The 16,642-nt window shown below is 38.7% G+C and overlaps 1 protein-coding gene and 1 long non-coding RNA gene across 4 annotated transcripts in view; one reads left to right on the top strand and one right to left on the bottom strand.

Moving 5' to 3' along the window:
- LOC134159840 (uncharacterized) overlaps positions 1-16,642 on the top strand; it is a 188,523-nt gene that overhangs the window by 116,640 nt on the left and 55,241 nt on the right. The gene's annotated exons all lie outside the window — the stretch shown is intronic.
- PPP3R1 (protein phosphatase 3 regulatory subunit B, alpha) overlaps positions 3,466-16,642 on the bottom strand; it is a 41,065-nt gene continuing 27,888 nt past the window's right edge. For all 3 annotated transcript variants that reach the window (XM_062611194.1, XM_062611202.1, XM_062611184.1), the window contains exons 3-6: positions 9,594-9,770; positions 7,016-7,075; positions 6,003-6,187; positions 3,466-3,824 (exon numbers count right to left, since the gene is read on the bottom strand). In XM_062611194.1, the coding sequence (XP_062467178.1) occupies positions 3,777-3,824; positions 6,003-6,187; positions 7,016-7,075; positions 9,594-9,770 (470 nt within the window). In that variant the 3' untranslated portion in view covers positions 3,466-3,776. The remainder of the gene's footprint in view (positions 3,825-6,002; positions 6,188-7,015; positions 7,076-9,593; positions 9,771-16,642) is intronic.

Genomic DNA, 16,642 nt, shown 5'->3' with positions numbered 1-16,642 from the left:
GTCGGAACTTCAGAAAGCCTTTAACGTTTTGAGCCTAAAGGGAATCAGCATAGTTGAGTGTTTATAACCACACATCAGTTCATTATCCTCCTGGAAAGAGGAGTCAACTGGAACACAAAGTTCAAAAGCAAGCTACCCACCGAATCGCTGCTACTTATGGAAGAGCACATGAAAACGGTAAGATGAGAGAGAGGTAAATACCGTATCTACACTTAATCCTAGAATCTGCACCTATAGATTTTTTTTTTATTCTCTTGAAAATGGTCTGTATAAGGCAGCCTTGTGAAGCCAAGAGCCATTTTCCACCAGAGGAAAAGAACTGGCAAGTGCCGAGTATCTGCCTTCTTAAAATGCTATGTGCATGCAACAGAGTAGAGAGACAAGAGACCTGTCACGTCCCCATTTAATTTAAACAAGCCAGACTTGTTCCAAAGTCTCTTGCTGGTTAGCACATTTTCAGTTCAGGCTTTTGAATGAAAAAGCTTAATTGAGATTACCAAAAACATTAGGAAATCGAGCAAACATTTCTCTCGGTGTCCAAGTTTCCAGTGCAGCACTTCATTAGGAAGAATCTTTTCACTAGGAGAGTGCTGAGGCACTGGCACAGGTGGCCCAGAGGAGCTGTGGCTGCCCCATCCCTGGCAGTGGTCAAGGCCTGGCTGGACAGGGCTTTGAGCAACCTGGTCTAGTGGAAGGTGTCCCTGACGGTGGCACAAAGGTTCAAACTAGATAGTATTTAAGGTCACTTCAACCCAAAGCATTCTATTGATTATAGCCAAATTCATTCAAGTCTTCAGTTGCTACAAGGTTTAAGACTTGCCATGTTACTTAAATGTACAGCTCCTGGCAATATGAGCTACACAGGGGAGATCGTGTCCATTGAGCAGCTGAAGGTAAGAAGAGCACTACCTGGTTAGCAACATTTTGTTTGTTCATTAGCTGCTTATGTCCTTTCATCTCAATTAGCTCAAAAGATAAGAAGGGAGAGTGAGGGAAGGACATACAAAAGCAACCTGATCTTCACCCTAAAGCAGCTGCATGCCCATACTCACCAAAAGCAGCAGAAAGGAAGAGAGAAACGCAGAGGAGGGCCCAGATAACTGCATTACAAAGAGCAATAGCAAACGGCTTCCGTAAGGGATGTACCTACTACAGCGAGGATTAATTCCACCAGCAGAGGTCTCACACCTTCCCTTGAGAAAGGAGCTGCCTTTAATTCTCCACCTACATTCAAGGTTAGGGCTTTGTTTTTTAAACCACTTTCCACTTAGCCCAACCATTCTGAATTTAGCAGGATTTAAACCAAGGTATTTTATCTAATTTGGACATTTAGCAAAAAGAACCAGATGTGCCTTTAGTAAAAACACACACATAAGTGGTCCTGAAACACTGAAATAAAGCCCGGAATTATTCAGGAGGCTGTCTGGACCCTATGCAGTTTTTCCAGTAAACCTTTATAACTGAAGAGGGAACAACTACAAACAGCAGTTTTGTTTTCTTTAGAGCAGGCTGCAGCGCTGCTTGAAGTTGAAAGGGAAGATCCAGGTAAATACTGAAGCAGCTCAGCCAAGGTTCAAATATTTTATTTTGTATTCATGTAGTATGAAGGTTCTTATAGTTCCCACAACGTATGATGGAGCATGCAGAGGAAAAACTAAACATTCAACATAAATCAGTTTTCCCCACACAAACTGAAAAAAAAAAAAAATCCAAAAATAAAAACCCCAAAGAAGAAAAAAACAGAACAAAAAAAAAATTGAAAAAAAAAAAACAAAACAAAACCCAACCAACCTCATCCCTCCCCTTCCAACCCCCCTAAGGAAATAACATAAGCACTAATTTCTAGAATGCCAGCCAAGATATGCACAAGCAAGTAAGAGAAATCAAAAGCATTTGCTAAATGTTTGTAACAAATACTTATGTACAAAAAATTCACAAAAGACTAGTTCCCCCTCGAAGCAGAGCACATGGCAGTTGACACTGGAACAGATACAACCACTGGCTGGGATTATAAACCACGTACTGATCCAGAGGAAGAAAAGTTACATGTAGTGGAGATTTTTGTTTTGAACATTAACATTTACCAAAGTTTGGCAACATTTACCTTTTAAATTATGCAAATTATGTAAACAAGAGGAACATTTCAAATCGATCTACATGCAAAACTTTATGTCATGCAAGGACACCAAGCACCTGGATTTCTCTCTCACAGACAGAGCCCATGATGTGCAGCACTCAGTTGAAGGAACAGCTATGGCAGATAGGTGCTCGACTGAAGTAGGTTCAGACAACCTGCACTTCCCACTGCTGATTATAAAACAATTTTTTTTCTCTTTAATAGAAAAACTACTATACAGGAAAGATGAACTGTCCTAAAAAAATCTAGCAAATGTTTTTCTTCCAGCCAATAGTACCACTGCAGAAAAGGGAAGGGATGATATAAAGTTGTAAAACATGGCTCACTACTTTTATATCACACAAATATATCAAGTTACCATCCGTTACAAATCATGATATGGACAAATCTAGAAAAGAAAATAATTCCCCAGGCAAAGGGCTGGAGAACCGCAAGAGGTATAAATTTAGATAGTGTGAAGTTTTCCTCCTCTATGGCATAGGTTAACAAGATTTTCCCCCTGTATGAATCCTATATACATATATATATATATAAAATATTACCAGTTATTTATGCTACCTGTAGTATTCTTTAAACGCAGAGGGGAAACTATCATGGTTGAAAAACAGAATTTAAATGGCAAGAACATTTTCTAATGTAAGTGCTGTAGAAAATAAGTAGATGGGAATCCTGCAGAGTTACATCAATCCTAATTTCATTAAGCTAAGCACAAGAAAAAAATCATGGATGTGTCTAACACCTTGAGCAGCTGTTATCTAAAATGAATCCAGAACAGCAGATCTGCCTTTGCTTCAGGGCAGCTGTAACTGCTCCCAATTCCTAGATGACGAAATCTAGCGGCCATCAAAGCATTCCACAGTTACTATATGCACGAGGGCTAGTTCTTGGCAGTAGCATTAAACTATATTCTCATATTAAGTAGAACTGTACTAAGTTATTTAGCAAAGAGACACAGTCCCTGGTAATATATTAACAGGTATAAATAAACTTAGTCTCCTGTGTTACAAAAAATGTAATTAAGGTGAATTAATAAGAAGCAATGCTTTGTCAGCCAGTCAATATATAGAAACATCTGAACAGTCACAGGAAAAGGAAAAGAGCTGACCTAACACCCAGTTAAAATTTTACATTCTTCTACTATATATATAAAACTGTGTGAAATAAAAGTAAGGATGTATATCCATATATTGAACTGTTAATATTCTGCTTGGCACTTTGTACTCTAGTTTTGTTTCTGAATCAAGTATATTAAATTAAAGCCCACCTAGCTACTACATATAGAAAGCTACATATATATCTATATATAAATACACACACACATATATATATATAGATAGATATTTCCTTGTTATAAAAGATGAAGAAAAATAAATTAAAAAGCCAACCCCTTCCCTTTCTCCACCACACTGATATGCTCTTTCCATCTTTGCTGTCCTTCAGACTTTAAAGTGCTACACTGAGTTATTGAGAGAATAAAAGTTCAATAACACTTAGTTGGCTTCATGAGGCTCATGTTGGAAAATGTGGCTTCACAGAGAAAATACTTCCATTTAAATACACAGAGAGCATTGCTGGACGTCTTGAGCAGATCTTCAGAGATGGAGAAGAAAGCAAAAGTGTTGGGTGGTGCCCTACAGAGTCACACATCTACCACCATCTTTTTGTGGATATCTAGGCCTCCTACAACCTGGGAGAAGAAAAGTTGTTTGTAAGTAGGTGAGAACTGAAAAATCAGCAACACACAAAGAACACACTTTATTCACAAGATGCACTCAGGGTGATCATAATTACAGTACTTCCCTGGCCTCCCCAAAATAATTTGCATCTCAAGCACTGCGAGATACATGAATGAATTATGTATGAACCAAAGTAGTTGTATTAGTACGATCTACACACTCAGGGGGCTGAAAAACAGTCTAAATTACACCATTTTGGCTTTTCCCCTCCAACTCATTCTGACTTCGTATTATGTTTCTGTATGTTAAATGAAATGCTGACTTGACTTCTGAAACATCCTGTAAAACTGTGCCTCTGCACAGGGCCTTAGGAAAGGCAGCAAGATTGCTGACAAAACTGCACGCACCCAAAAAGGAATTACCAGTGTTCAAAGGCACACGATTCATGCACAGAGAAAGGAAAGGAAAAGGTGCGAGGTCAGAGGAACTCTTGTAATGGAGACAAATTTCAAAGGCCAAATAGTATTGCCAGATGTGACAAACAGAAATATTTTTGTAGCTAGATGGCACAAAATTCAAGAAGCTAAACTGCAAGAACAAGAGATCATAGGAATGAAAGGCGTCTTGTCAGGAGGTCAACAAAAACTGAAGAAACTAAAATCCCAATAAGCTAGGAAAATCAAGCCATAGTACAAGACAAGGAGTCTGGGCAGAAGCTGGAGGACAAAAGAAAAGGCTATGTTATATTTGATGGACGGTTAGATGACAACAGGGCAAGAAACAGGTATTTCACTAATGCAGGCATTTGCAGGCTGCAAGTCTTTGAGTTCTTTGCAAATGTCCAGGTTTTCACATGATGTCACAAAAATAACTACTAAAAAGAACCATGCAGACAACAGAGCGTTTTTATTTTAATAGTCTGTAGAAAGGGCGGGTTTTTCCTTTAAGCTTGCACTGATCATGAAAGTATGAACGAGTTATGTTTGAACTGAAGTCAATTTGAAGAGTAGGAAACAAGCAGTGCTTGAGTGCCTGTTGACTCAGTGCTAACCCAGGTGTACGTTCATTGATGCACCATTTAAAATTAACAGGAAAACATTCATTATTGCCATTTTCAAGTGTTCAAGTTTTAGTGTGTTTCGATTTAAATTTAAAACTTGTTGTCAACTAATTAAACAACCATACAACACGGGTGAGACTCAAGCAGTTCAAGCCTCAAGTGCTACTTACATTCAAGCACTCTGCTCAGGAAAACCCAAAGTTTTTAAAATGTGCCTTTCAACTGTTTGTCCCTTTCAAGAGCAGCACTTGAGCTGTTACCCTGCTTGTAACTGACCCAAATCCTGCTACCCTGGCCCTTGTAAAACCCCTGTGTTCTGCAGATGGTGATAATCTCCCCAGACCTCTCCACACTGTGCAGAGATAAACCTTTCTGAAGGGTGATTTGGAGCAGACACTCAGTTTAGAGACTGGGGGATTAACCTACAGGTTAACCTCTGTGGAATACACTTCTCCCCTCCCACAGCACCCCTGACAGGACACTTTTTGAACGAGACGTGCTGTGCTCATCTTTTAGCACTCTGGTTTTACAGTTTTCAGATGGTTTGACGCACTTCACCTCTACCCTCAGGAACAGGACATGCTGCCCACAGTGCTCTGGATTTTTTTTACCCCATGTATTCCATTACACAGCCAGAGCCATTTAAAACAACCCAAAGTGCCGTTTCTTTTTCAATCAAGTAACTGTTGAAAACAAGGAAAACCAGCTTCCTACGTCAAACCAGTCACAACTTATCTTTAGAGAGACTAGAATCTAATATGTCTTCATGTCAGGCATTTTTGTATATATACAAAAACAGTTTAGGATTGGTCTTGTGTTTAGAATGGTATAAAATGACACAGAAATTACCCTGTAAAACTTCCTCTGCTCTGAGTGATCTCTTCAGGCATGCTGGATTCAAGGGGAAAGTCTGCATCCTGAAGAAACCTATTCTTGACTGGCTCATCCACCCTAAAGACACTGTTCTATTGGAAGCCGTAAGACAAAAATGCCACCTATAATAAAGCTGTGTCAAAGAGTGACTATTGCCAAATCACTCTGCTTTTATAATCTTACCCTTTATACTATTTACCATTTTTCCTCCTTTTAGAATTAAAGGCTATCGAAGTTTTCTTTAGAGGTTACTTACAGCACAGAATTCTTCAAAGGATATTCTTCCATCACCATCCTTATCTGCATTAATTATGGTTTTATCTACAATTTGCTGTAACTGAGTGTCTTTGAGATTGTTCCCAACCATCATCTTCAGCACCTGGAAGAGCTCTCCATTTGAGATATACCCATCTTTGTCCATATCATAAATGCGAAAAGCAACTGCAGAAGACAGATGTATGTAAAACTTTAAGTAACAAACATGGTCAGAAAAGAGCAATATACATTCATGTGCTTTGCACTAAGCAATGACACAATCCTGCACAAACTGAGAAAAATCCTGTGTTTTAAGTGAGATTTCTGACAGCCTTGGAACCATCAGAAACAATATAATGAATGCTACTATGGAATTTAAACGAAAAACCTCACTCGAGAATTGTCAGCTGAAATAGTTCTAGCACCAGCAGTAAAATAACTTTATAAACACTGAACTGGAAAATCTTTACCACCACAAGGTAAAGCACCCACGTAGCAGCTTATTTACAAGCACAAAAAATAACAGCCTTCCAGGAAATAGATTAATCAAAATCCCACCTGGTTGTTTTGCTGCAAATCTGGCATTAACACTGAATTTATTACTTATTGGAAACTACATCCATGCATGAACCCATCCCTTCTACACTCCGAAGGCTTGGGTCACGTTGTGTTCCTCAGACACAGTTCTCAAAACAAGAACTTGGTGCTGTTCTATGACAGCAGCAAAAAAATCTGCATTACAGGAGCGTAAGACTAACATCAAAGCACATTATTACACAGTTCTGTGAAGTAAAAAAGAATGGGAAGCAACTGAAGATATTCAGAAGGCAGCCTCAAACCTTCCCCACAGAACACTGGCGAATTCTTCTACAGATGTGTACAAAATGCGTACAAAATGCGTACAATCTACCTTCATGATTTCCCACTGGATTTGCCGGTTTCTCAATGTTGACCAACAGAAGCATATTTTGGAGAACTAAGAAAATTTTGTTAAGGAAAATTCAAAATACTTACACCTCAACTTCTGTTCCTTATCTCCTTTGACACTGAACTGGGAGACTCCCTCTATAAATTCTAGAGTACAAGAAAAACATTTACAAAAAGTGTATTTTTTTTAATAAACCAAGGACATAAACATTCAGAACTTTTTAGAAACTGTAAGAAGGATCTAAATTACCCTAAAATCTTTAAAGTTTTGTGACATTTAAGTGTCCATACTTTGATACTTACGTGTTCTTTAGTAGGAAGTACTCCAAATCCAACACTGTGCTCACTGACCAGATTTGTTCACACCAGTATTTAAATAATTTTGTTGCCAGACTTTCATAAGAATCTGACCTAAAACTCTTAAGATCTCTACTAAAGCTACTCAAACGGGGATTCTAATTTTACAGCTCAAGATTATTTTCTCAAATTAAAGCAAGAATTAGACTAAAAATTAAAACTGTTCTAAAACAAATTAAAAAAAAAAATCTATTTTGCTATTGAAAAATAGAAAAAAAAGGAAAATTAACACTGTTCAACAATGATGCCATTCCAGGAGCAAACCCCTGAGTTGCCAAGAAAATAAAACCCTGGGATGTGCTGTGTCTGGTTAAGATCCTGTAAGTTTTGGGAGTTTTGGGAGTTTTGGGTAGTAAAGGTAACAACAGCGCAAAACCAGAAGCTAAACTGTGGTCAGAAAGAATATAGAGGTGCAGCAATATAGCATTAGGTTGAAAGGCCTACTCCAGTTTGAACAAGTTTTGTGACATTTAATCAACAATTCAGGTATGATTTATCAATAAAATGCTGACTGGACTATTTTAGCATTATGCTTTAAGATTAACCTAAAACAAATAAAATGTTTAGGTCTTTCAACAAGCAAAATGTAATTTTGCTTTTCTTGAATTATACAATTGTTTGGCTTGGAAAGGACCCTTAAAGCTCATCCAGTTCCAAACCCCTGCCACAGGCAGGGATACCTCCCGCTAGACCAGGTTGCTCAAAGCCTCGTGCTGCCTGGCTCTGAACACTGCCAGGGATGGGGCAGCCACAGCTTCTCTGGGCAACCTGTGCCAGTGTCTCACCACCCTCACAGTAAAGAATTTCTTCCTTACATCTAACTTAAATCTCCCCTATTCCACTTTACTATCTTTTTCCTCCAAGCTTCCATCTGACAGAAATAAATAAATTAAATGAACCAAACTTGGCCAGATGACAACAGCAGCATTCACTGCCACTTACTGCAACAGCATCATTCCACCATGGAAAATTGTTTCTGACAACTTCCTGCTCCCACCCAAGAGGGACAGCTCTCAATAATTATATTAATCACAGCTCAATGTCACATACAATATAGCATCATCTTTTATCACTGCTTATTTTTCACAAGGGGATTTTGAACAATTATATACAACAATTACTGCTTTGGAAGCGGATACCAAGACAAAGTCTCAGAACTTCAACATTCTAGTTACACTGTAGTTCTCTCTACAGAAATTTAACTGGTTTTGTAAAGGTTAGTAGCTTTTATATTTTAACATTTTATTTAAAATGTCAGCCTGTCAATAGACGTGAGATTGAAGAGCTTTCTACACTTAAAAACTGGTTAACCTTTTCTAGTCATAGAATCATAAAATAATTAGGGTTGGAAATGACCTTAAGATCACCTAGTTCCAACTTCCTTGGGCAACCCATTCCAGTGCTTCACCACCCTCACAGTAAAGAACTTCCTCCTTATATCCAATCTAAACTTCCCCTGTTTAAGTTTTAACCCATTACCCCTTGTGCTGTCACTACATTCCCTAATGAAGAGTCCCTCCCCAGCATGTTTATAGGCCCCCTTCAGACACTGAGATCTCCACGCAGCCTCCTCTTCTCCAGGGTGAACAGCCACAACTTTCTCAGCCTGTCTTCCTATGTCATGGGCAACAAGAGATACAAAGTATTACCTTGAACAGAAGTTACAAACATCATCACTTCTAAGGGTCAGAGGCTGTTTTAACACCAACCAATAGTGAAGATGTTTAATCTGCTGGCCCTTCTAATCACAAGTATTTAAGATAAGACTAAATTTTGGAAGAACATACTAAATCAAAACTTGCAGTTTTCACTTGAAGGGCCTACCTAAAATAATCCTGTACAGGAAGTGTCAACAGAAAAATCTGGACCACTTCCTCAATTTTGAAAGCTTTTTCAAAATACTCCCAAGAAAAGACAGATCGAACATTTGGGTAAGTACAGCTTCTGGACAGACACACCACTCACAGTCTACCCACTTTTTCAGTCTCTTCAGCGTAAGAATATACTTCAGATTAGCACCACAATGAAGAGTCTGAATTACTGCACTTCAAGGGATACTTCATGAGCAGTCCTAACTGAGTATGCCCTGGAAAGCTATGACTAAACAATACGCTTTTTTAAGCATTTTGCTCAGGAGTGCTCTAATGTGCCAGAGAAACTAGTTGTACTGGAATTCAGTTCCACAAGCAATTAGGACCTTATTTTGATTAACAAGTTTTTTTCCTCCCCTCTCCTCTCACCATAATCAAGATTTGAATTCTTAAGCTCCAGAAATTCTGATAAACAGACACAAAGCGCCATGTCTTACCTTTGAAGTCCACTTCTCCATTTCCATCTGTGTCAAATATATCTATTACTCGCTGTACTAATGGATTCTGTTGCAATTCAGGTAAAGACATGAACTCTTCCACGCTCAAAGAACCAGAGTTGTCCAAATCAAGCTTCTTAAATCTCTTTCCTAGCCGTTTGATTTCATCAGCATCAACTGAAAGGGGAAAAAAAACCAACAGCTATTCTCAGAAAGGCTTCGGTAAACCCTTTGCCAGTTAAACACAATGCACATTTCATTGCCTTCCTACCAGAATTTCTCCTAGTTTACTACAACTATTAAAACACTCCTGGAAGATTATAAAGATAAAATCAAACTAAAGACAAACACAAGCCTTTCCATTTTTTGTTTTAAATAAGCCTTACCTTTTTTCCTCCCTGCATCAGCCATAATACAGTTAGCCTCGTGACTCCCTGGATACCCCATGCTGACACAACATGTTTAAGGATTGAGGGTGCTTAGCTAGTTCTTAGTCAGACAGCTCTTACAAATACCAGGTATGAAGAAATTAAGGATGAGAGGGAGTTTTCTTTGAAGGCTGTAGCACTACAGCTAACCAAGGCTAACACATCAGAAAATCTATTAGTAAGCATATTAGCAAAACTACTGATTCTTCAGCACACCAAACATGGGATCTCTTGGGCTGCATGCCAAGTGAAGCTGGTTAACACAGTCCCACTGTTGACCAGTTATCACTCAAAACATCACCCAGACAAGACCCAAGATTAAGTTTTTTAATCCATCTCAAGCATGAAGCAGGCATACCTGTAGCCACAACCTGCACACATCAATTTTTGTTGTTCCAGAGCTTCCAAGCCATTTCAGATCCTGCAGCAGCACCACTTATTTATCCTCTGCAATTTATAAAGGATCTCAACCTTACATTTCAGACTTTGCCAGGAACAGACTAAGTCTGTGAATACATTAAAATGATTAAAAAGAATCTTGTACTCTGTTACTACTGAAAAGCTGAAAAAAGTTTCCCCACAACAACCAGAAAGTTCCCTATCAGCAGCTTCAGTTACAACACCAAAGTTAGTTCATTAACTGCTTACCATGTTCGGGTATGAAGGAGGAACCAAGAGTCCTAGGAAGTCCTAGAAAGCACCCAGCACACAGTAAACAACACACCGTATAGAACCTGCAGCTTTCCAACTCCCTACACCAATGCCTTTGGCAACATGAATAGTCTCCTTAACATTTCTAAGATCTGTTTAGTGCATTTGCTCCAACAGTAACAGAAATTGCTTCTCAACTTCTACAAGGCACATACAGATCACCAGATCCACTTTCCATCATATTAACACCTCCTTGTCTTTTGTAAAAGTGCAGCATAAAACCAAACAGCACTTACTCTTTCCAATACATAAGGTCAAGCCAACATGCAGAGCTTTACGTTTGGAAATTGTAGCCTATTCAAAGACCTGATCCTTTACCAAAGCAGTAGTGAACTTCCACTTAAACTTCTCGGTATCTTTCTTGAAAAAACCAACTAGACACAAACCCAGAGATGTTCACAACTGTGCTATTTCACAATGAAAGGCAAAGAACACGCAAGAAATCCAGCAGCACAAGATGATCTTCTGTTATGGCTTTTTTTTTTTGCCTAAATAGTAAATTCTGACATGCTGCTGTTAGTCAATCTTGGTAACTCTTTGCCAACTGCTGAGGCAGAGAGCAAAAAAGGTTCAGTACTCCCAGAACAATCTTCCCCTTTGCTGTACCAGCAAGTGACAGATCTGATTCTGCCTCTAGGGCTATAAAAATAAGGCTAAACAGCATCTGCAGAGGCTTACAAGTTTTTTCCTCGGTTTCTAGTCTGCAATTTGGTATTTCAATTAATTAGGCTCTCAACTACATTAAAGCTACATTCTTTTGTCCACCAGCTTACGTGGTAGCCTAGTACATGACTGAAGGTGTGCCCTTAACAGCACGACACTGCACTGCAGGATCAGGAGCACATTACTGTTGGCATAACTACACAGAACCAGCTTCCCTCCCAGATCATGCAAAAGGTGCCATACCACCACAGGGTAAGCTGTGTACAGAACATAATGATGAGACTAAAAGGCAACAGTATAAAGAGAATGGCAAAGCAAAGCTGACAATTAGCCTCTACAGTTGCTTATGAGTTCATCAGCACAAAATGCTGCTTCTTACCAATATACTGAAGGTATCTGCCAACTCTTGATTCTGCCCACAGTAACTCTTGGGTTTCCATTTTCCTCACAATCTTAAAACAGTAAATGGAGTCAGACTTTGAAATGGTTGGCTCAGTCTGCCTTCACTCCCTGCCCTGCTGCCAGAAAGCTGTTGGACCCACTGGAGTTTAATACAAAGCTGGCACCCTGGCAAGCTGTGAACATGGGAACCTCATTTCTACTGCAAGCTCTACTCCAGAGTTGCAACTCCCACAGGAGTTAATGTCCCTCCCCCCAAAAAATCCTCACAACATTTGAAAAAGCACAAAAACATTAAGCATGGCTCGTCACACAACATATGTAAATGCATTTTCCAATGTAAAATGCATGTTTGAATAGACATAATTTATACCTGTATTACAATAACGCACATAAGGACTTGTCCAGCCAGCACATCAGTCTCCCTCGACTTTTATTAGTCATGGTTAACATGTTGTCCTGGTCCAACCAAAACTCTCCTGCTCCCCTATCTGGACTCAGAAATCAAGACTGACTACATCTTTCACGTAACTCACCGTTATTTCGTAAACACAAATCCCTCAAATGATCTATTTTGAAATCAGAAGTTTGCAATTGCATCTAGATCTCATGCCAAGAAACCCTGAAATAAGACCTGTGACAGCCATGAGAACTATTTCCTAGTGGGAAAAACAAGAGCAACGAAAGGTACATGAATTATTTCTTTAAAAAACAAATTCACTTTAATAAAACTAAACAGCAAATGGAAAGTATTACCTGTAGTGTATATAACGTGCTGTCATCCCCCTACCAGATCAGTGAACTCCCACTTTCAATATTAAGATTAGCACTGACTAAAATGGAACAATTTAAGCCACCTAAGCAACCTCAAATACATTATAGTTCTACCATTTCACAGAATCAGAACGGAGAAAAATGAAAGCAGCATTAACACAGAAGCATCTCTTCTACCTTGCCACACAAACTAAAGAGTTAAGGAACTGCAAGCTCTGAAACATTTCTAACTTACACTTAAGAAAACCCTAACACGAGAACACAACAATGACATTTTTACAAATCAGGATGTAAAACACCAGGACTAAAGACCAGCCGGCATTACCAGCATAATTTTCTCAGAAGCAGCATTAACCAAAGTCTTGTTTCATAACTCCAGTTCATCTCCTGGTTTGGGAGCTAAAGGTTAGGGTTGGAAAGGACCTTAAGGTCATCTAGTTCCAACCCATTTACTTTTCCTCACAAATATATAAGCAAAGACTGAAAGTGAGACCTAGAGTTCTGTTAGTGTTCTCCTATTAACTGAAGCTAATTACCACACATGCAAGTCAGTCAAGCACTGGTCCACAGCTTTAAATTACTCCAGCTGGCACAGAAGACAGACAAGATCAACTATGCCATCACATTTGCCTGCTGAAGCAGAGAGCTAAAATCTTCCATGCAAGATGTGCTACAAAAACTTTTGCCAGAAAGGTACTTTGTATTTCAAGCTGACCTATCCCTAGCAGGGACCTACCAATATGAATGAAGTAAGGAATAAAATTTAATAAAATTTAATAAAATAAAATAAAATTTACTGGTGCATTCAGAAACTGATCCACCAGAGTGTTAAAATGAATGCTACAATGAAGACACACACTCTGCCATCATCTGGCTGGGCACAAGAACCACAGTTCAAACAGTCTGGCATTCACAATTAGCCTGATAGTAAAATGTGCAAACCAGCAATGCTTAAGAGAAGCTAAAGCGCTGATTTGTTTCTGCTAAAGATGGTACTCAAAGAGGCCAAGATTACGGATAATAAAAACAAGAATCAGATGATGGCAAGGAGAAGAGGTCACATAAGACTATTTCTCAAGAATGTTCTTTTATGTTTTGCGGAAGGGCAACAAAGCAATGACTGCCTGAATTATGAAATTAAAGAGTCTTCATACTTTGAAAATGTTCATTTCTCTTTCTCCACATATACACACATACAATGATACCTCATACAGTCAATCCATTCAACTACAATACAGTCCAGGTACAGAACTGTAGCAGCATTTCCTACTAGAAATGGGATTATAAATTTCTCATTTTAAACCCTGAAACATTCAAGCAAAGCATCTGCCTACACTAGTGATCTGAGAGAAGTTCTACTCTTGGGGGGAAAAAACAAGTCAAGAACAGTAAAGAAAAACTTAGTATCTCTGCCAAAAGCTGACCAAATATCAAATTTAGTCCAGTGTTTTGTTTCTGGCAGTGGACACGCTTTGGAGGAGAGTACTTGGAGGAGGAAATAAGGAAAAAGCAAAGTAATTACAGGAATAGGAAAATTTCCTTTAACAGTTCACGGGCATAAAACCCTCCGTTCATAACTAACATATGGATGAAAACAACATCTGCAGATCAGTGTTTCATAACTGACTCTATGAGAATTTCCTATCAGAACAATTTCATTATTTTTTCCTTAAATACACTGTGAGCATCTCACCTACCTTTAAAATCCTTTCTACAAGCAGAAATGTAACAAGCTTAGAAAAGATAAATCAGTATTTCAGTAACAACTTCGTCATTGTGAAATAGCTTTAAAAATAAAGTAAGAACATAAAATAAGGGCTGAAAGCATTTGAGTATAAGCTTTCAATTTGCATTGGTTTTGTCTAGTCTTTCCTCGAGTCACAGCCATAATTTCTACTGACTCTCTTCCTGGAATAAGCTTACCCGAAAACCATGTAGGTTTTCTGGGGTTTGAGGCTTGTTCCATTTGCTTTGTTTGGGTTTTGTTTTTATTTGTTGGTTTTGGTTTTTTTTTTTAATTAAAAAAAAACATTTATGTATAACAGCAGATTTCAATAATACCCTATTTATTTTTTGTTCAGATCTCCTCCCTGAATATGCATATACAACAGCCCTCATCTATGATGATGTGCCCCTCTCACAAGAGCACTTTTTCCTCAGTGTTTAGCAGCAGAGTAGTCTTTCTTAACATGTCACTGAAAAGCAGAGTACTGAGCAACATTTTCAGAGCCTGAACAAAATACACTTCTTTTCCTCCTCTGAAGGCTCCTTACAGACAACCTAATGTCCACACAAACACCCTGAAGCTATATGGGAAACACCAGGCACAAGACAGTTCAGATACAGTAAAGGTTTCCGAGCTGGAAGGACTGATGGTGGCAGCAGCAAGCAGAATTTTACAAGACAAGCTCAGGAGACCAGGACAGAGATGAAAACGCTAGGAAATCCAAGGAAGTTCTACTCCAGGAGGTTCCAAGTCCACAATAGTGTAAAAAGGGCAGTAACATCCCTTGAGCAAAATAAGGAGGCTCAAGCTTTGTTTACATCATTTGAAGCAGAGTTTGCCTCTGACTCACGACAGGGGACTGAGCTTCCTTCAGCTCTGGCTGCAGTGGGCATTCCTCTAGCCTCGAACTCAAGTTAGCCTTTCCTGTGCTTTGCCCACCAGCTGACACCAGGCTCTGTGATACCTTATGCTTTTCACCAGAATCAGGAGTGTCCAACGGTAGTGATGGTAGTAGCTCTGTGCTACCTTATGCTTTTCACCAGAATCAGGAGTGTCCAATGGTAGCTTACAAATTTACCTGGCTGGAAATGACACCTGCAAACTGTTTTTCTTTACAAGGCTTTGCTGGCAGCCCTGTAGAAACATCAAATTATTCACTATTTTAAAGCACACTTTATTTCATAATCCATTGTGAATTTCACTCACCTTGTAACTAACACAGTAAGGTGGAGGGTTTTAAGCATTTCCAGTATTACGGATCTTTTGTTAAAGAACTATCCATATTTTTAAAAGACTCCTCTTCCATCCAAGTATTAAAATTCTATAGCAAACAACACCTGCTTTGTCATTCATTTGCATATACCAGGTTTAAATGCAAGGACTCCATGCTTCCAAGAAATTACACGCAAATGCTCTGTCTAGCTCCCATTTTAGTACACAAAATTTCCTTCCAGTTGGATACTAATATATTGACACCTACAAGTGAATCCTCTGCTCCTTTCCCCCAACACAACAGCAGAGGATGATCCATTGTAGAATCACAGAAGAGTTGCAGTGGGAAAGGACCACAAGTCATCGAATTCCAACTCCCCTGCCATGCTATGTTTTAAAATAACTGTTTGTTTCAAGCTGTTATTTACATAACTGATGCTCAGTACTGTAAAAAGCATTCAAGTGGCAACTCAAAAAGCTTCATTAAAAACAAATTTCTGGAGTGCAGCAAGTGCTCTGCACTGAAAAAAAAAGGGATGTCAAAAAATGTAATCATATTTTCCAGACAATGTTAAGTTACATGGTTATCTTTCCATTAATATGATAACCCAAAGCAAAGAAGGTCTGAAAAATACAAATCTCTCTGAAATCCACTGCAGTGATATTTAACAGGAAAACTGCTTATATATTCAGAAGCACTGTACATCCGTTGCTGCAGAATGCACAACACTTTAACAGGTATCTGTGAAGCATACAAACCTTCAAAGAGCTGGATATTTCTCGGCAGAGGTGCTGAGCACTCCTGAAATCTAAGTAGTTACCTAAGCTTTTAAACCTGTATTTAAGAGGCTGGTTTTCAGGTAGTCTTAAAATACTGGCTTATTGGCAGAAACTTATAAATAACGAAAACCAGACCAAAGTGCAGACACAGATAGTTGAGTTTCCACATATTTTTCAAAGATGAGGTCATTATAAACAAGATTATTGCTAAGGTATTTGAAGATTTCTGTAAATAAAACATGCTCTGAAATTGGTTTTAAATGTTCCCAGGTTAAAAAATAAAATGAGTATTTCCCTCCCCTCCATAAAAATGGATTGCAGAGATCTCAAAATAAAAGAGACCTTCAGCAAAAGCC

This window comes from Pezoporus occidentalis, unplaced genomic scaffold (assembly GCF_034315485.1).
Source record: "Pezoporus occidentalis ecotype Australia unplaced genomic scaffold, CSIRO_AGI_Poc_V1 ctg10, whole genome shotgun sequence".
In the NCBI taxonomy this organism is placed as follows: domain Eukaryota; kingdom Metazoa; phylum Chordata; class Aves; order Psittaciformes; family Psittacidae; genus Pezoporus; species Pezoporus occidentalis.
Note: the sequence above shows the minus strand (reverse complement) of the source record. Positions and strands in the feature narration are given on the sequence as shown.